The sequence below is a fragment of the Cyprinus carpio genome, chromosome B20 (genome assembly GCF_018340385.1).
Source record: "Cyprinus carpio isolate SPL01 chromosome B20, ASM1834038v1, whole genome shotgun sequence".
NCBI classification, from domain to species: domain Eukaryota; kingdom Metazoa; phylum Chordata; class Actinopteri; order Cypriniformes; family Cyprinidae; genus Cyprinus; species Cyprinus carpio.
In genome coordinates, this window is record NC_056616.1 from 15607205 (window position 1) to 15635009 (window position 27805).

The 27805-nt window shown below is 36.7% G+C and overlaps 2 protein-coding genes across 2 annotated transcripts in view; both read right to left on the minus strand.

Moving 5' to 3' along the window:
• The window catches only part of LOC109044843 (GDP-mannose 4,6 dehydratase), a 64232-nt gene extending 44749 nt beyond the window's left edge, over positions 1-19483 (minus strand). The window contains exons 1-4 of the mRNA XM_042746530.1: positions 19278-19483; positions 11819-11862; positions 8941-9046; positions 8784-8789 (exon numbers count right to left, since the gene is read on the minus strand). Coding sequence (XP_042602464.1) covers positions 8784-8789; positions 8941-9046; positions 11819-11862; positions 19278-19376 — 255 coding nt within the window. The 5' untranslated portion in view covers positions 19377-19483. The remainder of the gene's footprint in view (positions 1-8783; positions 8790-8940; positions 9047-11818; positions 11863-19277) is intronic.
• Positions 19484-21235: 1752 nt separating this feature from the next.
• On the minus strand, positions 21236-27701 carry LOC109044845 (myosin light chain kinase family member 4-like). The gene is given in 15 exon segments (XM_042746855.1): positions 21236-21754; positions 22091-22139; positions 22252-22330; positions 22420-22572; positions 22656-22784; positions 22865-22935; positions 23029-23170; positions 23260-23369; positions 23817-23910; positions 24269-24374; positions 24443-24496; positions 24499-24677; positions 25089-25446; positions 25594-25681; positions 26540-27701. Coding segments are annotated over 14 exon segments (2118 nt in total). The 5' UTR covers positions 27050-27701; the 3' UTR covers positions 21236-21754; positions 22091-22094.
• Positions 27702-27805: the final 104 nt, after the last annotated feature.

Genomic DNA, 27805 nt, shown 5'->3' on the forward strand with positions numbered 1-27805 from the left:
CCATTCAGAGAGTGGAGCATCAGTGAGATCAGACGTTGACGTTGGGTCTGGCTAACAGTAGGCTTTCAAAATTCATCCCTGAGGTGTTCAGGTCTGGGCTTTGTGCAAACACACTTCTAAAGGAAGAGTATAGTGCAATCCATATAATCCGGCCACACGTTTTTCATCATGCTATTTCATTTGCTTGAGAACAGCGCAGTCACACACAAGGTTCTGAGTTCAACTCCTGACAGTTGACAGTTAACCTTGTGCTGACAGCAACCAACAACTACCACATGTGAGTGGTCTCTGACTGAACCAACTCACACACAGCACATGTGTCATCACAGTTGACAGGTGCTGTCACTTAGGAGCTCGAAAGAATGATGTGAGCTATTGTGTGCGCTTTTCTGTATGTCACGAAAGCCTACAGACTGTTGAAACACTGACAATGCACAAACTGATATGCCAAGATCTTCATTGCTGAGCATCCACCTCAGTTTTGTTAAAAGCAATGAGCACAATGTGCTTCAGATTAACATAAAAATATCAAATATGAGTGCTTGACCTGCTTGTTTATTTTGAGAGAAGATGATGAATGCTTCCAAGCTATAAATAGTTGTAATTATATACTCTGGTGTCTAGTAGGTCTCTCTGCAGACCAAATTCATTACCATATAATTTTTTTTGCCAAATGTTTGTGTTGTCATCATATGCCATCCACTAACCTGTCTAAAACAATCCAGCTCACAATCTCAGACTGTTTGTCACTTGTCCAATCAGCAACCCTTCTTAGACATCTGCTTTTATGACTTTTTTGTGTAGTGTTTGAACATTGCTGTTGCAAATTCTGAATTAAATATGTAATGTTATCTATAGCTGGCTAACATAGGTGGAGCTTTAGAGGAGGATAATAACTTGTGGCAGTCTTGAAACAACAAGTAAATTTAAAATGATTACACAGTACTCTGAAATACTTGATTCTAATTAGTCTGATTTATCCATAATTCTCACAAAACTGACTGTTGTCCAAAGCCAACTCATTTCCTATATATCTGTAAAAGTCTCTTGTATAAGAGGCACTGTTAAATAATAAAGTTTACTCAAATCTGTATTTGATGTTCATTTATTTGGAAAGCAGCTGTGTAATAAGCAATAAAATAACAAATAAAATAATTAAAATAATTTATCAGACACGTTTCTAAATATAAAAAGTGAATAGTTTTATATAGTTGATGCCTGTGAAAATATTGGCAGGGTTGCACATATTGTAAACTGCTGGCCTGACTAGGAAAAAAAATATGCTTATTGTTGAGCCCTACTTGTATATAGTACATATCTAAAGGTCACGCAGACAAGTGGCACCAGCGTTGATTACAGAGAGAGTGCAATGACTTGCACAACAGAAAAGGGAACCAGAGAGGTTTCTGCTTTAAATGAGAAAGCAAAAATGTGGAGATTTGGAGATTTTTCCATCAGTGTGCATGAAACAAAAGATGGAAATACAAACCTCGAGGCTTAATAGCATTTCTCTGCATAACGTGATAACTGGAGTCTTGAACTTAAGTTCTTCTCTTGCATCCTACTTTACATTCATCATAATCTTAAACATCATTAATCATTTTCAGAGTTTACTTTGGAATCACACACAATGATACTAATATGCAGCTGAATATTTCCTGATCCTAGTCTTCCAGTCACTTGAGCCAACATCTCTGGCAATGCTACGATCCAAACTACCATCTTTTATTTATATTCTTTCATTCCTTACTTCTGTTCAGCATTTGCCAAGTCAGTTACCTGATGTAATGGCAATAATAAATAATGATAATAATAAATAACAATAAAAATGATGAAAAAAAGCTTAATAAAACTAAATACTAAATGCTTTCTCTTGACTAATGTTAACTCCTTTAGGGCAGGGCATGAGACAGGAATGTGTCCGTTTACACCGCACAAAGGATGAATTGTTCATTGCAATACCTGCTTTTATTCTGTAAACGGCTATTTTCCACCTCTCAATCAAGAGTTGAGCGCTTGTGCTAGCGAATTCAACAAAGACTGGCATATTATTCAGACGTTACCATTTCAGTCACATTCCTTCCAAAATTTAAAAGAGCTTGATGTTGATGGGTCACGCCATCTTAACCCATTTTCTAGGACTGAATATAACCCAAAAAAGACCAGGTGTACCATAAGACACATCTTTCTTATGTTCTTTCTTTGCTTAATGTGGAGCAGTCAAGGCTTACGTAAGGTTACGACTTTAAAACTGCTTTTATTTTTTTGACAAGTTTAATGCTGTTTTAATCCCCGGATTAATGCCGTGACTGCGTGATGCGCTTTATGTTGCCACTTGCCAAAGACGTCCACATTTGTTGGGTCGTTTCCTTTTCAAAGCTGAGTAACTCATACCCAGATAAGAGCATCAACACAACTGTGTTGCCATTCACAAACTATGTCAATGTCTACTAAACTGGCCAGCTCAAATGTACACACATACTAAATTATCATTGGGGATTACTGAAACATAATAAAGGAAAATAAAGAAAAAAAAAACTGTAAATGTAAATGAATAAATAAATTAATAATAAAAAATAAACAAATAAATATAAAAAAGGATTAATAAATAAAGTTATTTAAAATAAAGAAGTAAATGTCATATAAATAAGATGAATTAGTTTTAAAAATAAAGTGTTGATCAAAGGAATACAAAGAAAAGCAAAAGAAAGAAAGATTTAATAATATAATAAAAAAGATATTATATATATATATATCTATATATATATATATATATATATAATATAATATAATATATATATATATATACTATCTATAATATATATATATATATATATATACACACCACACACACACACTGTATGGAAACAAAAAAAATACCCATAAAAAAACACATAACCTAAATATAAAAAATATTAACTAAATGCAATAAATGAAGATTCAAAAATACCAAAAAAAACACCCAAAATCACCTTATGAACTAAAGATGTCCAATTAATCTTATAATAAAATAAAAAATAAAGTAATACATTAGAAATATCCAAATATTTTATATACAAGTAAAAAGAATTAGTTAAACACTTTAAATAATGATTATATGATAAAAAATAAGATTTAATTACTTTACTACCACTTCCTGTGTCGGAATGTTATACAACATGTCTACCACACAAGCAAACATGTTTAAAATGCATCTTCATTCCCACCCTTTATTGAGTGACAGAGATGGCAGGGCAGAGATTTTTATCTCTCATAATTAATCACTTGCTTCACAGACGCTGTCATTTAGATAAATCAAAATCATGTTTTTAACTGTGATGTAATGGCACTGAATAAAGGCCTGTTTGTTGCAGTGGACGTCAGTCGTGCAGGTGACAAAAGTGGAATGATTTACACAAGCAATTAACTGCAATTATCTGTGGGAAAGTGAGAGTGCCTGTGTCCTCTAGACACCTAATTAGCTAAACAAGGAAAAACTTAGGCTCAGTGTTACACAAAAGTCTTCTACATTGCAAGCATGACCTTATTTAAAAACTTTCTGTACACCATTAGCAAAAAAAAACTGCTACACATCACCAAAGTTGAATTATGTTTCAGCGCATCACTCAATCCTGCATTCTCTTACAATGTTTGCTGTCACATTTAGTCATAAACATGCACACAATGCCACAGTCTTCCCAAGACAACACTTATGTTACACATCAAACATGTTCACAGCACACGCACACACAAAACATGATACATACTGCAGCGTTCCAGTCACCAACGACTGAATATTAGATACAGATCTGTACTAATCTCAAAACACAAACACAAAGCTTATGACACTCACACACTACTGTACATAACGCTATGAGCAAACAGATTCTGCCGGTGCTAAGAGATATCTGTGCAAACACAAAAAAAAAAAAACATTCACAAGCAGACTTTCAGTCGAAGAGAAATATACTAAACCGCTTCGAGAGGTATAACAGAAAGGTCAAAACAGAAAAATACTAGCCCAAATACCACAAGATGTGCTATCCCACAAGGCAGCTCCATTTGTGGTATTTATAACTGCAAGGTTTTAGTCTTGTACAAACATCAACATGTAAAGTACACTGTGCTCTTTAATGTAGTAAAGCCGGTGATCCGTACGCTGACAGTTGAACATTTTTTACTGTTCCGTCATCCCCAAATAACAACCGCTTGCTTGAGACAAAGGTCTTGACATGACAGTCGGAACAGTGCACATTCACAATGTAAACCAGATCGCCTTTTATCTCTCGTATTGTGTTTGCAACACATGGACCATCCTGACGCTGGTATATCCCACCTAAATAATTCAGTACTTGTATTAGTTGTTATTACCCTTACATTTTCATGCACTGTTCTGCATGTCTAAACAGCGTGCTGCCCTGCAAGTTTTCCATTTTAATATTTTTATATTTTAAATTAATTATTAGATTTAGAGATATTATTCAGGCACATATCAAAGCAGAATTATTAGTACAAAACTTCTTTGTGAAAAGATACACACTGCCTTTCAAAGGTGTGGGGTCGCGACATATTGTTTTATAATGTTTGCTGACAGAAGGTCTCTTATGCTCAGCAAGGGCTGCATTTATTGGATTAAAAATACAGTAAAAACAGTAAATTGTGAATTATTACTACGATAAATAACAGTTTTCTATCAGAATACATTTTACTTTATTATTAAACTTATTCCTGTGATGGCAAATCTGACTTTTCAGCAACAATTACTCCAGTTTTCAGTGTCACACGATCCTTCAGAAAACATTCTAATATGCTCATATAGGCTGCTCGTGAAACATTCTGCTATTATTATTAACAAAAACAGTTTGTGCCGCTTAATATCTTTGAATAGAAAGCCTAAAGAACAGCATTTAATAAAAATATAATTTTGTGTAACATTATATAACTTTGTCACTTATGATGTACATCGATCTATCCTATCTATCTATCTATCATCTATCTATCTATCTATATCTATCTATTTATCTATCTATCATATTGAAAATAATATTTAAGCTTTTTTTTAATTAACACATAATTATATACACACTGTGTATGCTTGTACTGAATACTGTGCTTTTATTAAATATAACTTTTTCACTGCCATAATTTTCCTATATATACACATATATTATACATACATATACATACATACACACCACACCCCATACACACACATTCTCATTTTAAATTGGTCATAATTACAGAGAGTGACTGAGATCTTAGAAGAAAATCAAATGTTCAAACGATATTATGCAACATTAGACCTGAACCCCCCCGTGACTTTATTTCAACTCAATCACAGTTCATTACAGTCTTTATGCTTGTCATCCTTCCGTCATTTATACATCTGATTTATTTGAATAACTTATAAACAAGACTATAAATGCTCACAGACAAAGACAGAATGTGCATGGAGGAATAAAAACGCACATCACTTTCTTCCTGAAAACATTCCTTTAAGCATAAACGAATAATCCTACAAAAACCACCAAGCGGTACTCTCAAACAAAATAGCCACTTTGCTGACCCCTGTGTGTAAAAACCCTGGAAACCGAGCATGTGTGTGTGTGTGTTTTCCTCTGCCACTCTTTTGCCCATATCCAACAAAGTGCGGGTGAGTAAAAAAGGTACAAACTACAATCAGAGAGTAGCGGTGATCTACCACTTCATTACTGCGGGCACTGATTGAAACGCCTATCTTTAATGAAACACTCGCGGCAAACACACACCCTTGACAAGCCTAAACTGATGGTGTAATTAAATCAAGCTTGTTTATTTTACCAAATAGCAATCATGATTGCGGCTGTCATAGTATAACAGCAATCTTTTAATATGAACTACCTACTCTCCCTTAGTCCCTATGTCTCATGCTTAAAGTACTTTGTTATTCATGAGGAGCCATAGCGTACTACAAAAACCTCATTGTGACAGTGAACCATGATCACAGCAGATGATCCTCCTGATGGGACACCCAGAACACCTCCCATTCAGTATATGGAGTCTTTGTCTTTTGGCCAGTGTTTGCAGGTGAGTTTCCACCTGAATTATTTTAGTTCCATATTACGGCAGCTGCTGTATTTAACAGTATGTTTTCAGCCCGCAGGTGCAGTCTGAATCTTTCCATCACTACTGACTTACAAACCAACCATGAGGGCTCCTGAATCAATTTTAGACAAACTGTCACTCCAAAAAGTATTTGAACCGTTAAAGCCATTGTTAAAAATGCATGAATGTATTGCCATTATATAACAAAATATCAAAACAAGTCACATTGTTTTTAAAGAAATATATAGCTCAAAAACACTTAAAGTAACTGGACAAAATAAAAAGCACTACTTGTAATATACATAATGCAATGACATTGATACATTTTAAATATGACTTGAGTGTCCAAAAGAAGGCCCACTGTAGTTTCACTTATTAAATGGCATAAGAATTAATTGAGGGGCTGTTCACACAAGATGCGTAGTTTGTGTTTAAAAACGAGAGATTGGCAGCGGGGTGGAGTAAAAAAAAAAAAAAAAAAACAAAAGGGCCATTTCTAAAGAAGGATTTACAAAAAGAGGTGCTTGGTCCATGTAACAATGCCATGTAAGTGGGGTAAAATAATATTAACCAACAATATTTACACCATGCAATGGAAGATAAAGTGGTTTAACGAAAAACCTCTTTATGCTCTTCAATGAATATTTCACCCAAAAATTAAACTTCAGTCATTGTTTTTCTCACTCTCATGTTTACCAAAAGGCTGCGTGACTTTACGGAAGATGGTGAGTAAAATAAACAGTGTTACAATTTTTTTTTTTTTTTTTGGAAGAACAAATCTTTTAATTCCCGTTCAGTATAATTATGCCAAGAACTTTGTTTTATGGAGCAATCAGTTGTTTTCTTTGTGTGGTTGAACATAAATAGCTATAGCAAAAAACATGACGCTGTTGTGTTTCTCTCTGATAGCCAGATGAACAGATTTCATTGGTTTTTCCTATGACTGACACTCATAATATAGGTGAGAAACAATATCAAACAGAATGTCTCGTTCGTATCCCTCCCGAATTATCCTCGTCCCTATTCTGCTTTTTGATCTTCTTATTTCCGTCATCTTTCTCTCTCACCTCATTTTAACTGCCTTTTTTTTGTTGTTTGTGCTTGTTTCCCATAAATTACACTGTGGAGCACCCACACAGCAGTTCCACACTCCATGATGGCCAAACTCTTTCCTGACTACACATCCCCCTGACCTCATCCCAGATACACTAGGACATCGAGGGGTTCCCAATGACTGGTATAAAGGGAGAATGGAGAGTGAAAGAAAGTCTTCTATGTATTTGGTTAAGAGTTTTTTCTCTTTCCAGAGTATTATTACTTGGAATGGGGCCCTTTATGGTTTTCACGCATCACAGACACCGAGAAAGAAACCAAAAGTCCTTATTGAAACCAGTTTGTGTCTGTCCCAGGAGGAGGAGTTTGAGATGAGTCGACTAGACAAAGAGCATCTGTGTGACTGACGAAATATAGAGAAAGGAAGCGAGAATTTTGGGAGAATAAGAAAGTTTTAACCGTGACGTGAGACTGTGCTCCAAGGTTGTATATTTCACTGTTGACTTCATTGATAATCTTTACCAAGCACGTGCTGGTTTCAGTCAAGTCTCCGTAGTGCAACTCTCATGTCCTATAAGGCTCACAGAATAAAAGAAGGAAATTTCATTCCTCATAAATGTGGACAGAGGCAATGTGAAAAGTTTTAAGTTTAAACATTTTTTTTCCTCCACATCGGCTCAAGTTTTAAAAGACTGAAACAACCAGAGACCCCAAACACAGAGTTCATATCCACGTCGGAAAAAATGTTTATCAAATTGTTTACAAAGCACAAAAAAAAAAAAGAAAAGAAAACAAAAGCTGCCCATCACCACTCCAACGGTGAGAGAAATAGACAGAACTAAACCAGGAGAAAAATGCCTGCTCAAGTTAAATTTGGTCATTTTATATGGATGAGAATCAGTTCCATATCGATGAACTTGGCCCAAACTGACACGTTTTAGAATTAGGATTATGTTGCTATTTTGGCACAAGGAGAAGCTGGTTTGCGTAAACTAACCAACTAACTTTCATCATTCAGCTGTAAGTATGTACGTTGCCATTTTCCCACTTGTAGTGTCACTATAACTGTCCATTGTATACATAATAATTTTGGGAGTGAATTCTGTCTCTGTAGAACATCATTCTTTGGCACTACCCATAACTTAGGCAAACTCTAGTTTGTACAAAAACAGGATTAAGCACTTAAAAGAAGAGTTACAACCATATTTTAACTGCAGTTGTGTATGACATTCCCAATATGAACAAAAATATAAAACTTCTTTGTCTTCCCTGTGATTAACCTTGCAGTCCAAATGCATGGAGTTTTATTCACAGAGGAGCCAATAACCAATGGGATTTTCTCAGACTTCACCCAAAAGAAATCAATAACAGTCCAAATATTGCTTAGGAAATGTTTAGATGTGCAAAACCATAAAGGCAAATACCTTAAAAATAAATTAAAAATACTGAATTAACTTACAACCCCCAGTGGATCCAATGCCTAGTGATATTTTGCACAGGTTAGAAGGACATTTATGCTTTACAAACATCATAAAACATGCATATCATAACCAGGTGTGTTTATGTGAACTAACTCACTTCCTTCTGTGTGTGTTTGAGGGTTATGATAAAGGTGCTCAAAGTCGCGGCCCTGTGTTAAAAGAACTGGCCTACCTGCGGAGGTATACCTGAACCTGCAAAAACAAACAAAAAAAGTTCCAGTATTTTAAATCACTAGGATTTTAATAACTGGATTTATGTCACCACTACTGTTCAAAGGTTTGGGATCACCGATAGGTTCTCTTATATGTTAGCTACTTGTTAAACGGTATATAGTAGTAGTACCGTAGGATATGGTATTGTAATGTCGTCATGTGCAGCATTTCCAAGGTCGATCTCCGTATTCAGTCGCGTCACGGTTAGAACATTACAAAAGACAAGTATCACTCTCCTGTCGGAATAGCCAAGACAATAAAAATCAGCAAACAAACAAACACAAGTTATATTACACAAGCTTTTTTACATTAACATATGATAAAAAATTCTTTTTCGAACAAAAACTTTTTCTGCCGTAGTTATACTCGAAATAACTCATTTAAGGGGAAAGGGAATTCTTACAAGCACATGCACTGAGTGAGGGATCTTGCACCTTGTAAGCAAAAATGGCATTGATCAATCTTTGCATGACCTATGTCAACATCTGGTAAATACCATTGATTAAATCTGTTTTTGAAATATCTGGATGTATTTCATTGTACTTGTATGCATTTTGTACATGTATCCCACTCTTCTTCCCCACTTATTTTAAGCGATTAATAATAGGTCTGATCTCTGAGGGAAGAATTTGATATGTTTTAACTTCCCTGATTAAAAGCCTCCTTTGCAGCTGCATCAGCTCACTCATTTCCTTCCTGAAGACCAACATGGCCTAGAACCCAAGCAAAAATAATTCTATGAAATGATTCTGTAGATGGTCCACACTTTTGGGTCATCATAATCTATGGAATACAATCTATCAAAGGACGATCAGTGTTTCCTAAAGAGGAGGGTCTGTAAAAATGATAGAATCCTTTTTGTTGTGCATTTAAATTTTTCAATAAATATTCCAAAGGCTAAACAGCAAATGCATGTACTTCAGCTGTGAAAAATTAAAACACTCGTTTTAAACTTTTGAAATAACGAAATTCCATAATGCTCACTGTAAAAAATGATTGTGATTTTTAACAGTAAAAGACGTGTAAAAATGCTACAGTAAACCCTGTTAACCTGGTTAACAGTTAGTTTCCATACTATATTCGGTGGAATAAATCATATTGACATGTAGAAAATAATTTTACAGTAACATACTGTTAAAAATATGGTTTTTGGAAAGAAAAAATAAAAGTCCTTGTAATAATGTTTACAACTGACAAACCGTAAAATGACACTCCCAGAATTCCCCGCATGAACACTTCATATTTTGATTTTTTGTGTGAAAACATGTTTTCTTCTTAGATTTTTTTCTTAATTTAGTTGTGCACATTAGGGTTTTTAACTCTACATCTAATGTTGTTAAATTAATGTGTTTTTTTCCATTATTTCAGTATCATGTGTGTCACCAGTTATGGGGTTAAGTGTTTGTGTGAAATGACACTGTGCACCTTCGTATATATAGACGGTTTCATCGGCCCGGCATAAGCACCTGGCCCTAAGTGTAACTTCTGGTCTGTGTTTGTTTATCAAGTCCGTGGTTATGGCACCAACCGTCTACAAACGCAGTTTAAAGTTAAGGTGAGGAGTAGACTGAGGTTTTGGGCTCAGTTGGTTGTGCTGTGGGATATGTTTCCCATACATTTATTTATTTGTGGCTCTCACAATAATCAAAACTGACTGATTTTTCCAAAAGGCTTCCCTTGATAAACGGACAACGTACTGCACGTTTAAAAATCTAAATGAGGTGCGGGTGTTTTTATATCATTGTATTTCTGAAGGAAGACTATCTTTAATTGTTCTATTACATTTTCCGATTTCATTTTTCATTTCATCTTTGCCATGTTATATGCCTGATAAAGCGGCGTTTGTGAGCTCAGCGCTGCTTTGTGTACATCATGTTACTGTGGAAAACCTCTTGTTTCTCCCTACTTTAAAGCACCGGCCTGCTGGCAGAAGAATGAATTTTTCATTTTCAGTAAGTCTGATTTTAGCCAGCAAACATATTTTGCTTTTTGCAAAAATAATGTACTCTAGAGGGACTACTTAGCTGTTGTTTTTGATTCTATTTGGAAGTCTACCAGAAGATACAAAAGTTTGGTCACAAAAGTGCGCATTCACAGTAACGTTTGTTTATGTTGTTGACATTGAAACTTTATAATTATTGCCCTTCCTCAGCTCGTATAAAAAGCTGTTTGTGATGAGCTTTGGTTCACCATGTGACTTAATCATCACCACCAGTTTTTGGGTGGTTATGTGGCGAGTTACAATCGTTCAAAACAGATAATTAGTAACTTCAATATGTTGGTTTATTTAACATTACGATCAGTTAATGAAATATTGGTATTTATTATGGGTGAATTTAAGTTAAGTCCGTAAAACCTAACAATGTTGCTACCCATAATTTTTCACGGGAAGTTCTGGCACACCACAGCTGCCGGTATTTTAACCGTAAAGGTCACACGATTTTTTTTTTTTTTTTTGTGCAGTGTTTTGCTGTCCCTAAGTTTTTTTAAGATTTTAGAAACTAATCACTTATTTAGGCAAGGATACATTAAACTGACCAAAACAAGGACAGCAAGGAATATTTAAAACTGTTAGGAAAATCTCTTTTTTTTTTTTTTTTATAAAAGCTGTCCTAATTGAACTATTGATCAAAGAATCTGAAAAAAAATGCCTAAAAGGTCCTGACTGTTAAATTGTAATAATATTTTCACAACATTAATTGTTTGTCCTGATATTTATGATTCAAAACTGCCAGCCTTTCGAAGTCATAACGAGACTTTCTTATGTTAAAAAAAAACCAAAAAAAAATAAATAAAAAAATAGAACCCAAACCTAAACCTCGGAACAGTCAAATATTTTTTCTGTTAACCTTAACATGTGATGCAACCCATTTAAACTTGAAATCTAATGAACATAGTGACTTTCATATTGATTATTAACAGACAGTAAGATATTTGCATCAGATCGATGTGGGAATGATTTCAGACGGGTTTTGTAGCATGCCTTTAAGGGTACTTGGCTTCCCCACCTCATACCTTTAGCCAGCAGAAACTCAGCCAGGTAGGACCCATCCTGAAACCACATAGATAGAGAATTATTTTGGGTTTTGAGAAACACACACACCACATTTACGGCAAGCATTACCCAAGAATGTAGTATTCAACACAATGACCATTTCTTCAGAATTTCATGAGCCAGTTTAACACACATACACCACCTACATTATACAAATACGTGTTTTTGGGTTGGGGGCACGTAAGCAACCCCCCCAACGCGCCGCTTGTGTCGAAAAAACCTCACCCTTGTGTCTTTCCAAATCTGCTCTGTGACTTTTATTTCTTTTCAAGCAACCCAACTATTTTTGCCCCAAAGGATTCAATTTTATGGACAAAAAGACATTTTTCTAAGTATTTGGTACTTTTGTGTTTAACAGAAGAGAGAAAGTCAAGCAGATTTGGAACGCCATGAGGCTGAGTATATGATGACAGAATTGTCATTTTTTTGGGCGAAGCTATCCCCTTTTTTTGTTAACAGCAGAGAACTAAAATCCCCTAACTAAAAAGAGCTCCATACATACTAGTCTGCAAAGAATGGGCAAAGAAAACGAGTCGACATAGACAGCTAACAAATAGTAAAGAGTGCCTACGGGCTACAACCACACACGTAAAGCCAGTGTAATACAGTTTGGGCTGAATCATCCGAGTGTATCACACACACAGACAAAAGATTATTAATTGAGCAAACAAGGCCATCGTGTCAGTCAGTGAAAGCCTGACAGCTCAGTTTAAGAAGCCTCTGAATTACACCTGACTATCAAAAGTGACACGGCCATACCCTAAAGAACAAGTTTTAACCTAAGACATAAACAACTTTCGAGTCTCTTTCATTCTTATTTCTTCTCCTTCTCCTTCTTTATCCTCTTTTTCTTCCCCCTCTCATACTTCCCGAACCCGCCGCACATTCTAGAACTTTTGGAACATTCCGCCCCGGCCATGGCTTCTCCGCCGCCCCCTACTTCCTGCTGGGGTGATATAGGCACAGTCCCAAAGACCTTTGGAAAAAAGTGAGAAGCTTCCAGCAGCCGGGTATATAAAGTACATATATGTCCTGCAGAGGAAAAACGATGTGCTTCAAAGATACATTTGCCATTTCCTTTTACAAAACGCGTTCATCGCTGGCCATTTACATAAAACTCTGTTCAATGTCCGACCACCTGAGGCTCTCTCTGTGTGTGGTATATTGTGTGTGACCCCAAGAACCCCCCCAGTGCCAACTACTGCCACGGACTCATAACCCTGATAAAAAGCAGCTTATCAGTCACACTGAAGACCGTTGGGAAACGTTTGCCTGTTTCCCGCAGATTATGCGTTCACTAGTGACTATACGTCGACTCCACAGGAACCTAGACGGTCGTACACGACATTCCAACCAGTCTGTGTTTCATATACGCACACACTGGCCTACCTTAAGCCCACCACTCACTTTCTGACTGAATTAAAAAATCTTTAAAATAAATCACCTTTTAATTCTTAATCCATCTCTTGATTTTTGAGTCAAACCACATGTGCGAAACATCTCAGAAATGCTGATTAATTTTTTTGGAAAAACTTTCCATCTCGCACATTTACAATCACCCTCGCTCGGCACCCACATAAAGATAAATCTATAGGCCTTCAGACCTCTGCACGAGACACAGGCATGATTGCTAATGGCAAAACTGTGGATGCACTTATGCTGAGAAAGCCAGAATTGTAAAGAAGAATGACAAGCTAATCAAACTAAGCCCACTTAACTTGCCCAACCAAACCAGTCCGTGTGTCGGTCTCTGTGTCGTGTGACGTATTTATCTCTGTTTGTGTACGTACTGTATGTCGATTTGTCTGTGTGTAAATGGGTCCCCTTGCCTTTGTGCCCTTGACCGCATCTAAAGCAGTCTTTCTGTTTAACCACCTCAAAGCACAAATCCAAACCAAAACGGCTGTGCTGTTCCTTTATTACAGCACACTAGCGGGTGCAACAACTTTAACACATAATTAAACTGACACACATACAACAATCCAAACACTACACTCACATATTTAAAGCGTTTTGGTATTGCGTTTTGGTTATGTTCGCACAACTGCCTTTTGAAATATGCTAGGCAAATTTGGTGTCCAGAAAGGGACGATTACTAGTGACAGACCTACACCAAATTATAAATCTAAAATGTTTAAAATGCTTCCATACCATCAGACCGTGTTTGTTTGTTTTGTTTATTTTCATCAGTGTTGTAACATAAAATTATTATCGCAAAATTTTGTCATCGCGCGATCCATTGTGTTGCTTGCAAAGTTTGCTGCTTAAGCTGTAGATTCACATTGTTTCTTCTAGATGACTGTAAAAAGTAAAAGCTTCATTGGCAAATAAATAAATAAATACATTTCACTGTTTTTTGATCCTGACACAAAATGACCAGCTTACATGAATTGACTAATCATATCAGCAGCACATGTGAAAGTGTGAATGCAGTACTAGTCCAGGGTGAAAATCACTATCATAATTAAATTGTAAATGCAGACTGATTGCTATTAAAGGATGAAGAGGAGCGCTTTCCAATCATTGTGTTCTTGTTGGCCTCCTGACGAGGAGCTCAGCTACAGAATCATGTCTCCAGCAGTTCAGAGCTTGTCTTCGGGAATTGGCAGCAGTTTGGTGTGAGAGCATCTTCATGCAGCAGATGAGTCCAAAGACTTTTGGACACACGGCCTGTGTCAAGTGAAGGGCTAGCAAAGAATTCCACTTCTCTCCCAGGAAAAATTCAAGGACAGACTGTAAATATTCTGTAGGAGTTAGAAGGATTGGGACGTCAGAAGCACCTGGTTGCAAAGTTATTTTCTTTCCCTGCTACAGCTCCCTCCCTTCCAGACTGTTTATGGGACATCTGGAAAATCTATTGTTTTGGAGAAGACAAGGTGAAACGCTAAACCATGACAATATTATTCCCTGTGACGTGCCAACAGTGAAACCCAATCCTGATGACCAATTCCATGTCGTGGGTTGCTTTTCAACCAAGGGAGTGCGGCTCATAATTCTGTCCCAAAAACACACTGCCATGATAAAGAGGAATGGTATCAAATCAAAACGTCCTGTCAGAGAGCGACTTCTTCCAACGATTTGTATGAGCAAATTTGGTGATGATCCGTGCATTGTTTCCCAGCATGATGTGGAGCAACCATGTTCACAGAAGCACGACGCTGATAAAGAAGTGGCTCGAAAGATCATAGTACAAACTGAAATTTTGGATCTGTGGCCAGACACAATGCCCGATCTCAGTCCCCAAGAGAACCCTGTGGTCAGTGCCTCTCAAAATGGCGAGTGGAACCAGCAGAAGCACTACAAATTGTGAATCAACACCTCCGAGAACTATAAGGCAAGAATTGGATCGCCATCCTGGTTCAGGATTTGGCTCAAAAGCTAATATACAGCATTGCCGAGTGAACTGTCAGAGGTTATGAAGACATACAGCGGTCCCACACTGTTAAATACTGACTCATGTGCTCTGTTTTTTTTTTGGCCAATAACAAAGCATTAACACTTTCTCATATTGTTTTTCAGCATCCATAGAAACGGCGGGAAAAGAATCTACAAATACTAGACTAAGCAGGCAAACTTTGGCAAAACCAATTTTGTCCACTTCCCAAACCAAAACTTTTTGGCCATGAACTGCTCCTTTGGACATGTTATTATTGTTTGCCTAACATATGATAACAATATACAACTCCCTGGCCAACAATAATTGGGAAAGCTTTATAATCTTACTACTTTTCTAAACTGTGTTCAGAAAAACTAAAAACTAACAATAATGATCAATCAATATTATTTGCTTGTTCATGGGTTGGCATGGGAAGCTCTTTGGCCAAGAGACGTTGCACGTAAACACTTCTAAGAGCGATTTTGTGTCATTCGCAAGCGGGCACCTCTGCTGTTCACGACAAGAAAACTGCAAGCCTCACATTTTTTTACTTATTTTAACTACGCTTCGTCAAATTCCAACTTGGCGCTCTGCCCACGTTAAAGAGCTTCTAATCCACGAGACCGAGCCAGGAACTTACGTCTTCAGGTCAGGTCTGCGAATAGCCTAAACACCACGTGCTGAAAGCATTCAGAGTAACCCAAGAATCTTCTCGACCATAAGACAAACCCAGGCAAACGTTATACACATTACGAGCTGGTCCGTTCCAGTTAACCAAAGGAGCCAAAACTGCAATCTAAATACTTAGGTATTAATATCGTGTATGCCTGCCCCGGTTTTGTGCATCTAAACACATTACACCACGTCAGCAGTTACGTTCCTGATGCAAACTTCAATGCATGGTGAATTATGGGTTTAACTTAAAGAAACAAACGCACGACATTTAATGCATGTATGTGTGTATCAATCTCTCATGCACATCAACACACATGCAAAGGGATCAAAATGAATACATAAATAATTCAAAGGCAGAAAGGCATGTCTTGTTTCCAAAAACCAGTCTGTCTGTGTCCCATTCACCTTTCCCAAACATTCACAACAACTGACAAACTGAGGCAAGGCACTTTCAAACGATAACCATTTTTTGTCAGACACGCAATCCGGTCCCACAAAAAATAAATTCTGAGATCTGCCGATAACCGATCCTTAAATACGATACCAGTAGGCCGTCAGGTTTTTTTTTTTTTTTTTTGTTTTTTTTTTTTTATAATTACAATCAATTTATTTTTTATTGAATTTCTATGTCCGTGTTGACATTCCTGAATTGTTACTCTTTTTGTACGTTAAAAACACAATCTACTACATATATACAACAAACTTCATTTTAATTAAAAATAACAAATGAAAAAATCATAATCTATGACAAAAATACTAGGTTAGTGGATAATTCCAGCAAGCAAAAGTATACTCTAGAAAAATCACGGGTGCACATTAATTTTATAAGATCTAGTGAAATATTTTTATTGTACAAATAAAGTGAATAGTATTCTAGAAATCTGATAAACATGTGTGTCACATTGCTCCTTTGTATTGTTTGAAAAATACAATATTCATGAAAAAAACAAGTAAATACATTTATAAGAGATAATATATAACAAAAATTTTCTTTAAATTGTTAAAAAATAGCATAGAAAAAAAGGCGATCACCATAGGACAGAACAAGAAAGACTATAAATTAATCTTTAAATTTGCGCAGAAAAGAAGGGCTATTAAAATACTAAAGAGAGCGCTATGCGCATCCCGTGCGCAAAATGATGCGCTTTGAAACAACACGGAGTCACAGTGCGCAGGCTGCACAGCCCTCCGATCCGCATAGAAAAGTTAGTACAAGGAAGGAGTTTGTTTGTTTATTAGTTTTTTTACGCCATGTTAGCATCATGGTTATTTACATGGCAAAAAATTTTAGTATCATCCATAAAATTTACATTATAATAAAACATTTCAACTTAACATAAGATAGAGAATCTAAAATACATTTGGTGTGTACATTTTCAAATATTCAATGCAAGCATGTTTTCTGAATAAAAGCGTTTTCTAGCAGCATCATAAAAATTACAATTCATCAAAATTTTTTTTTACATGAAAGACATAAAGAAGGAACTTCGCCTATTAATAAAAACCCATGGTAAGTCTTGAGTGCCCCAGTCTACACCAAGACAACTTGCAGTTTAATTGCGCAACACGCAGTTTAATTGCTGAATGGAGGATGACAGACAGCCGCAGTGGAAAGAAGCGTTTATGTGAACTTGAATTTAATGACTTTAAGAACACTTTAAATATAGTTCACCGAAAAACGTAGTTTGGGTGCTTATATAATGTTTTTGTGCCTTTCGCGGAGCTCAACAATAACACAGAATAGTACACGCACTATATCGGATTTGGATCGGTCTCGTCTGACCGACACGTGATCCGCGGAACCTGCCAGCATGGGAGCCGATACTGATCCTGATATCAGATCAGTGCATCCCTACTTTCACGATTCCATGGCATCATACAGTGGAAGAGGCTCTGTACACACTATCTGAAACAGACATATTTACACAGGCTGACATTCCCTCAAGCTATATCCGGACCAGACTATAATTTTCATTTCATTAGAGTGTGTTTGTATATGAAAAGAAAATGCCAATGAAACTTTTCTGTAGTCAGCCGGTTTCAGTTCCTCCTTATGCATCCACTCAATCATATACTCTTCCATATAATTTCTCTCAGCAGGCTGCCTTCAGTTGTTTTCACACAGTAGTTAATATGTATAAGTACTATGCACAGTTAGAAAATAATGCCAGTTGTTCAGCAACCATATTTAATAAACTGAAATCTGCTTGCCTCATTAAATATTTAAGTGCACCGTCACAGAAATATTTATGTGATGCACTTCTTTTAGTCTGGGGAATAAATATAGAAATAAATGTTGAATTATGGTGTAAAACACTTGGAGAATAGAAGAGTGGAGAATAAATATACCGTTTTTAACTACTTACTATTACGGTCCAGAAAGTCTGGAGAGGACAAAATGGATGACACATTCAGCAATATATACATATGATATAACAAAAGCAAGACAAGGCCGTTACTTAAAACCATCACATAATGTTGCAAAGCGAAACCTAGAAACCTGAATACCAAGTATCATGGTCTGGACGCCTAGATACACACCCATGTCTGTAACACACTCAAGCACTCTAACGCTACTTACAAAAGACTTTTAAAGCATTTCACAGCAGACTAGAAGTGAAAGTTGTGTCATTTTTGTCTGCTTCCTATTCTGAAAAGTTGAACTTTCTCTATCCAGCAATCTGGAAAATAACATCACGCTACCTGCTTATATCCTCAATGAAGTTTCGAGGGGATGTGTCACGTGTGTCTCCTGTTACATAGTTCACAGTGATTCACAATGAAAAGGTCCCAGGTGGGGCTAGATAAACAACAGCCAACAATTAAAGGACTCATACGAGACTCTCCTTTTTGTTCACAATAGCTGTAAATGCTGCTTACCATATCAAATCACCACATAGATACTGCCATTCCAGACATACAGGTATACAGTGGAACAAATTGTCACCAGGCCTGTAACAGTTAGTGCATTACAGACACAACAGGGCACATATAGACAAAGTCATAGCACTACACTATGCACCCAGTACTCTAAGCTTAGCTGTCAGTTATTTATAAGTCCGGAAATGGCCTTAAAAAAAAAAAAAAAAAAAAAAAAAGAAGTCTGGCATCATTTCCTCCTCACTCTCTAGTAAGAGACTGAGAGGCTCGGTCACTGCATCTCTTTTCCTCTATTACAATGAATGGGGACTGAGGCTGTCAATCTGCTTGACATCACCCTTTGTTTTCCATTAAACAAAGAAGGGCATACGCGTTTTGGAACAGAATGAAGGTTTGCAAACATGACAGACTTTTGATTTCTAGCTGAACTCTCCGTATACACCATCGCGTCGCGTATGTTGAGACGATTCTTCACGTTTACCTGTCCGGTTATGCCTGTAATGATGGCCACTTTCCTCTTCGTCTTGCCGTCTCCGTTCACATCGCCACTAGTCGCCGCCGCTGCTGCACACTGAGCCATTTTCTGGAGCTGGTTTCAGTTCGGAGTGTGTCTGTGGGGTCTGGATCCACTGTGCACGATCGTTTGTCACGAACAGATGCAACACATCCGAAATCTCCAGCTATTTTGAGCGACACATCAGGAACCTGCACTCAGCAGCCAATCACAGAGCACAGCGCCAGTGACGTGCGCACCACAGAATAACAGGAGAGAATGTCCCCCGGTTGGCTCGGGGTGTAAATGTGTCCACAGCGCCCCACTAAAGGAATCGAGATTCAGGATGAATTAAACAAACCGTTTTTTTAGGTTCTCGCTTTTATTATGATCTAATAATAATTGTTGCAATTATATAATATGCCTACATTATATTAAAATCCTAGGCCCAAATCACTGCTGAAAAAACGGCTTCAACTAGTCCAGGCTGTTTTTCTGGTCTTTGCTGGTATCTCAGTCTGGTCAAGCTGGTCCGTTAACCGGTTTTAGTCACTAAAGGGTTTTTTTAGGGTCACATCGTTCTTATTAGAGCTCTGAGCACCAGAACGGCCAGACACAGCAACAGTTTCTTCCCTCATGCAATCCATCTCATAAACACTTGACAATAACTGTGGAACACACAACACTATTTATACACTCATACACTTATTTATCTAACACATATACTTAGTCTACACTTCAGATTTGCACATAATATAGGCTACCTGTACATACAAAACTGTCTTTTGTAATATACCTGCACATGCAATTGTCATTTGTATATTGTTTATTTCTTACTTACTTGTTCTATATTTTTTATTCTTACCTGGCAATAAAAGCTCATTCTGATTCTGATTCTTACATGATTGGCTGTGCCACAACCGTAGATCCAAAAAAAAAAAAAAAAAAAAAAACCTTCTTAAATGCCATTGCTCCGAGAGGAGATAGAAGGAATGAACATGACAATTCAAATGTTTGTTCAAAATATATTTTAATTTAGATATTTAAAGATCTAACGCACATACACCACATAAGGCGCTTACAAGTACAACAATATATCTTTTAAATAATGTACAAGTACTAATATATGAAAGTACTGTATTTTCCCAGTAGTTTTGAGCTATTATATTTCAGCTTCCCTCAATCCAGTCATCGCATATATAGAAACTGAAATCAAAACATAACAATAAATAAATCATTTATTAACGCTTAGACATGAAGTGATAGTCACTTAGAATCCTAGTGTCTAAAAATACTACTTTGTTAGCCATCCGCTGACGTACAATATTTCACTCCATTTACTATTTTGTGAAAGCATTTCAAGTAAACATCAGAAAAGGTGATCAAAGCAAAACAGTATCTTTATATATAGAACCACACAAAAACACACAAAACAATTGTAGGTAGTGTTCTGTTTTTTTTCCCTGTTTTTTTTTTTTTTTTTTCCAACTTAAAAAAAAAATAGAGATGTCTACTACAAAGAGAGGGAGTGAGCAAGACCAAAAACAGCCAGTCGTGAAGCTAGCGTCCCAGTCTCAAATTTCCAACTTAAAAAAAAAAAAATAATTAAACCAAACCTACTAAGAAGTGTGAGATCAGCAGCATTACCTAAGCATTTTGCACAATACATTTGCCCTATGGGAAACCCTCTAAATGACATTCTAAATGACATTATTGAATAAAATGTTGTAAGCGAGAGCTGTATTTGGGTCATGGTTATTTGTATCGGATAACAGTAGCTACATGCACACATACAAACGCCAAACTCTGACATTTAGACTTCCTGAAAATCAGCAGAAATGACATAATATTCAGAAATAATAGATTATTTGCAGGATTTTGACATTAAGGGTGCTAGAGTTTCAAGTGTAAAATACAGTACCGTTTTCTGTGTGAATTCTAATGCCTTCACAAACATTACATGAATGTAATGTTACCATAAACCAGTGATGTATAGAATATTACCCTAAGACTCAATATATTTGTGCGTATAGAGTATGAATGATGATTTCTGTTGCACTCTTAGTCATTCACATACTTCCTCCAGTCCTGGCCTATTATAAAGTACACATACAATACCAACTCACTGTAGAATTAACAGTATGTAGTAATTTTTCATAAGACGACAGCCAGCAGACAGTTAAAACCCACTTAAACCTGGACTTGAGCACAGGGCAAGTTTGTCATAGAGCCATAAATGGTTAACATTTTACAAAATGGTGAAATATTCTTGTACCACAAGTGAAGAGCTGTACTTTTAATGTGTTATATGCTGTTTTAACTTAAGGTTGAGGTAAGTCGGTAATAGACATATTGTACAGTTCAGTATTTAAATGTAATATTAAACAGATGTTGTGTAGTTGTTCAGGTACAACAGTATTGGTCCCAGTGTGTCACCAAGGCATCAGGAGAGCAAATTATCTCTTCTTCTGCAGAAAACATTAAATTAAGGATATGACAGCTGAATGTTTATTACTTTTTTAACATTTAAAGGGACAGCCCAATAATTTCTGTCATAATTTACCCTTCCTTATGACTTCCTTTCTTCTGCAGAACACAAAACAAGATATTTTAAAGAATGTTGGAATACAAAACAACTGGGTGGGACAGGAAACTCTTATCAACATTCTTCAAAATATCTTTTTTTGTGTTCTGAAGTAGAAAGACACACAGGATTGGAAGGACATGAGTGTGAGTAAACAATGACAGAATTGTCATTTTTGGGTTAACTATCCATAGATATTTCAGGTTATGTATCTTACCTGTTTATCCCTCTTGAGGAGGGGCATGAGAAGAGTGACACTTGTTTTTCTGTGAGAGAAACAGGTTCATTCATTATAGTTTGCATTTTAATATATATAATTTTATGTGCATTATTTCACTACTGCACTCAATTAGCCATAAACTCAAAGCTGTTATTAACCTTATGGTGTAGACGGTAGTGAAGCGCTCGGTCTGAAAGCCATGGGTGTTTCAGGGACTGGGATGCACTCATTCTCCAACTGCTCAAAAACACAAACACCCAGGTAACTCTTCAGAATTAAATATAGAGGATTTGTCAGACTTAGCCAACTTCTGGGGACACACAAACCTTTTGCTCTTCACAAGCAGGCGTGAGATGAAGTCTTTGGCCTCCTCAGAGATGTCGGCAAACTCTGCTTCTTCAAAACTCCACTGACACGCCAGGATGCTATTTAGTGTCTCATTATCATCCTCACCCAGGAACGGAGACAAGCCACTGAGCCTACACACGCAAACACAAGTAAGTTTTACAAATCTCTCCCCTTTTGGTATTATATGATTGTTCATTGATGTCTATGGACTCACAGCATGTAAGTGATGACACCTAAACTCCACATATCAGTTGGGAATGAGACAAATTCATAGTTGATCACTTCAGGAGCCAGGAACTCAGGTGTGCCGAAGTTCACTCTCAACTTTTCCCTGGGTTTATATCTGAAAGGAAGAAATTGGCGTGATGAAAGCCGTAGATCCATGACACAGGTGTAAACACAGACACAGAAACAAATACTAACCTTCTTGCAAGCCCAAAGTCAATTATCTTCACCTTGTTTGTTTGTCGACTGACACAGAGAATGTTTTCAGGCTGTTGAAAGAGTAAACACAGGTGTTTCAAACTTCTTGTTCTTTTTTATGCAGCTGTTAAAATGCATGTTATTAACAAGAATGTGTTTGGTACCTTTAGGTCAAGGTGTAATATGTACATCTTGTGCATATACTGAAGCCCTTCACTGATCTGTCTGATGAACAGCACTGTGTCCAACTCGGTCAGCTTGTAGTTCTCATCTATGATCCGGTCAAACAGCTCTCCGCCATCAACACTAGGGGTTCACAGAAACAAAGCAGGAATGAGATTCAGTTAGTGAGAGCAAATGTCTGTGTGTGAAATGTGTTTTTCGATGTAACTTACTACTCCATCACTAGAATGATTTCATGTCGAGATTCAAAGGCGGCGTAGAGCTGGATCAGATTGGCATGATTCAACTGGTTCATCACCTCAATCTCACACTTTACTACCTCCTGACAACACAAACTTGTATGAAAATCAGTGATTCGTTGCAATACATTTAGAATGGTTTTAAAGCAGTGGTTCGAGGACCAGTGTTGATATTAACTAAAAACAAACTAAACTAAATTAAAACTATGAGAAAATGTTAATCAAAGTAAAGTTGAAATAAAATACAATATAAAGATTAGATGTAAAATTAAAATAAAAAAACTAGAAAATAAGGAAATGACTAAAACTGAAATAAGAAAAATGACAAAAGCACATAACCACATTACTAAAACGTAAACTACAATTAAAACTGAAAATACAAAAATAAAAGCTGATTCAAAACATTAATCAATACTATTATACTAAAATATCACTGTTGTGGGTCACCAAGTGGTCCATAAGTTAATTAGGTGATTTAAAAAACAAAACAAAAACAATAATGATGTCTTAAAATGGACACAGGCATTTACCTTCTCTTTCTGACTCCTGGCTTTAATGATCTTGGCTGCTAATATGAGGCCAGAAGATTTCTCTACACATTTGTGCACCATGCCAAAGCGACCTCTATCAAAATCAAAATAAGACAATAAAAAAAAAAATTAAATCACAAAATTTGGAAACTTTAAATTTCCACATTCTTTTTAATACCGCAAAGGAAATGTACTGTAATCTCCCCTTGTCTCTAGGTATTTACTTTCACAAAGGGCTAAAAATATTCAGCATGTCTTACTCTCTCAATGTCTTTCTTTCCATCCCACACACACCTGTCTGTCACTTTCATGCCCTTGTGTATCATGTGTCCTGTAAGCTCTTAAAATGCTTAGCAATCTTATGGGTTTAATGTCACAGGCATCTTACTTTAAAAATTCCTTTGATGTAAACAAATCTAATATAATATGATGCAACATAAATACTAACTCACCCTCCAAGTACTTCCTCTTTATTGATAGTGTAGTAACTTGTAATCTGGTGGGTTTTAGTTGTCACTAGACGGTGCTCAAATGGTGCAGGTGGAGGAGGGGAAGAATCTGTAGAAAAGATTAGGAACTACAAAAAGGGAAATATATTTAAAGTTGTTCTTAGACTATTTTCTTACCAATGACATATTCGTCAATTACTGGCTCTGCATCTTTCCTCTCTCTTCCGTCCCCTCCTCTGGTCTCTCTGGTCCCGCCTCTGCAGCTTCAAGTCCTGCTTCCTCTTCCTCCTTCAATTCCTTCTCCTCCTCCTCCAGCACCTCCTCCACTCGGCTTTTTTTAAGTTCATCTGTCAGATTCTCATCAGTAACATGCCTCTTAGAGCTGAAAGTTATTTCCAGATTCTCCTCACAGCTACATGAATATATAAATTAAAAGAGAGGTAATATAAAATATCACTTATCTTAGTATCTTATTATATTTTAAAATATAATTCATAATATAAATCCGTCATATTTTGAATATTGTATTTTGAATAGTGAGCAGCAAATCAGCATATTAGAATGATTTCTGAACATTTAGCTTTGCCATCATAGGAATACATGACATTTTAAAATATATTAAAACAGAAAAAGTTCAATTGTAATAAATACTACACACAATATTACTGTTTTTACTGAATTTTGATCAAATAACCACAGCATTTGTGAGAATATGATACCTTTTTCAAAAATATAAAAAAGTCTTACAGTCCCAAAACATTTTAGTAGTAGCGTATTTACAATTTATTTGAACCAAATTCGCATCTGAATATCCAGGACATACCTTTCTGGTGTGACTGTAATGCTTTCATCTGTCTGGCCAGATGAGTTCAGAGCAGCTAGCTGGCTTTCTTCAGATAAACATAAAGCCTCCTCTTGTTTTAACCTTTCATCTTCCTCCTTTTTATCCTCCTCTTTTATCTGTAATAATTCAGCAACAATTTCTTGCTCTCTTGCCTGTTCTTCCACTGCATCCTGTTGTTTGTCATCTTTTCTTTCCCTATATTTCTCTCCTTCTTGCTCTTCTTCAATAAGATCCAGATGTGCAGCTGTGCTGACTGCTGTCTCTGCCGTGCATTGAGAAAGCTGATTGTTCTGTTGGTTGAGCTTCTGCACTTCTTCAAATCCAGCCTGGACTAAGTCTAAAAGGAGGGGAAAATAAATTAGTACAAAGAATCTTAAACATTTCTTCTTCATTTCATGTCAAACACGTTTATTTACAGATTACAATTAGATTTACAATGTGACCTCTGGCTTTTAAACTCTACTGTATGTTTTTTTTCCCTCACCTGATGCATCCAGCGGTTTCTTTTTCTTCTGGGTTTTTAAACCTTTTTGGTACACTTTAGATTTCTCCTTCCCATCCCTTTCTCTAAACTAGAGAGAGAAAAAGAAACAACAGCAGAGAAAGAATGAAGAGAAGAGGACATTTATTAGAAAGGACAAAGGTATACAGTAAGTATCTATGATAAATATAACCATATAGTCACAAGTGAAGTATCATAATAATAAGTCTAACCAGTGTAAAAAACAACATGATCATTTATTAACACTCCTTTAAATAAAACACCTGCTTTCAGTGGCACGTACATGCATTCAAATGCTCAGAGCTGCTAACGCACAATGAATCTGATATTTCTGATCACACACAATCATCTGCTATGAGCTGAATGCACAGATGTGTCCTTGAGCTGCTACTGAGAATCACTCATCATGTCATCGGTCAATCTGTTTTATAAATGGCTCGAGCCAAAGACAAGGACAATGAACCTGGCAACCCATGTTCTAGAAAAGCCCCTGGTGGAAATGCAGCACAGCTAGACACAAAAATAATTAGAAAATAAATAAAGAACAAAGAATATTTAATGTAGGGTATATATGCATCCAACTTTTTGGGATAAAGAACAAACTTCGCACAACATAAAAAGCAAATGTGAACAATTCATGGTTAAGATAAAAGTAACAAACATGCAAATATTTCCTCTTTTGTACACAAGTCCACTTTTGTGCAACAATAACCTCTTTTTAACTCATTCATTAGGTCAGCTGCTTCACATATTTTACTAACTAATGCTAATTTTGCACATTAGTGTTAGTATACTGAAAAAAGTGTTTGTTAATGTGTTTGGCTCATTCGTTCACTGTAGTTTGTACTTGTTTTCATCTGTACTTTAAATATGTATCCAAATGAGTATTTTCAAACACTGAATTGGTGCATAAAACATCTAAACTCACCCTGCTGCTGGATTTTGAGTGTGTGTTTTTCAAGAGATCTGCCAATCTTGAGTGTTTCAACACTTCAGCAACAAAACTGACAACCTGCTGAATGCCGCTGACCAGTCGCTCCAAAGCATCCAGTCGCTGATCCTGTTGTTCCTCCTTCTCTCGAACAGTTTCTATAACGACACGCACATCACACAACATCTGCTCCATGCTTCGTCCACCTGCAGCTGTGCCTTGATCTTGACTGATGGTATCCATTCTTTTCAGAGACGCTTCCTGCAGGGCGAGGAGTTTGTCCATCTTATCACTCAGATCATTGACTTGTCCTTCAATATGTAGAAGAGCACAAGACGAGGAGGATTTTGATGAAGGCTCATCAGAAATCGATGAAGATGGATGTTTGCTTGAGGTAGAAAGCGAAGCTCTTCTTGCTGTTGCTCTTCCACTGTTCAATCGTTTCTGAGGATGAAGTGGTTTGGGGTCATAAACCCGAGCAAGAGACTTCACAAGATTAGCGCTCATGGTGACACTTTAAAACAAGTTAAAATAAGTAGAAGTTTAGCTTATTTTCTTCACGTCCTCTTGAAAATGCTTCCCAACCTACAGTTCATTTGTTCCCCTTCTCATTCCCTTACTGTCTCTCTGTCTGGTGTCTTCAGCTTCAAAACCAATGCTTTTTATAGGCGTCAGCATGCTTCTTCCTATTGGCTGGTGTGTGAGTGGTCAACGTAATGTCGCTGTTATCTTCTGGAGGAGGGTCTGCGGTCTGCGATTAGAGTGTGAATCCTAGAGCCAGGTGTGAAGATATAGAAACCAGAGTGGGTGCGAGAAAAAGAGCCTGATGGACTCAAAGAGTGACATATCGACAGCACAGACAGATCTTTTCAATGTAAAGACTGGTAAACCAGTAGATTTCTCCTGATCGACTGACAATCAACACCCCAGATAAAGGGACTGTGCTCATATGTTACTGTAGAGAACTCTGACCCCTTTGTTCCAGGCTAGAGAACACAATGAGCCGCAATGAGCCAAGTGCAAATGTGTGATTGAACAAGAGCAGGTGCGCACAGCTGAGCCTTTTGAAAAACTGTGACAGAATAGTTGTTGGGACGTTGAAATGGCTCAGACTTCTATTTTCAACGTGGTTCCTCTGTCTTGTTATTCTGCGAAGCTCTATATGAGCCTGAATTTGAAGTGTATGAGAAAAATGCTTTTGAACTTGTAAATAAAACAAAGACTACTAGAGTATGTTTTAGAAGCAAAGACTATTTGACTATT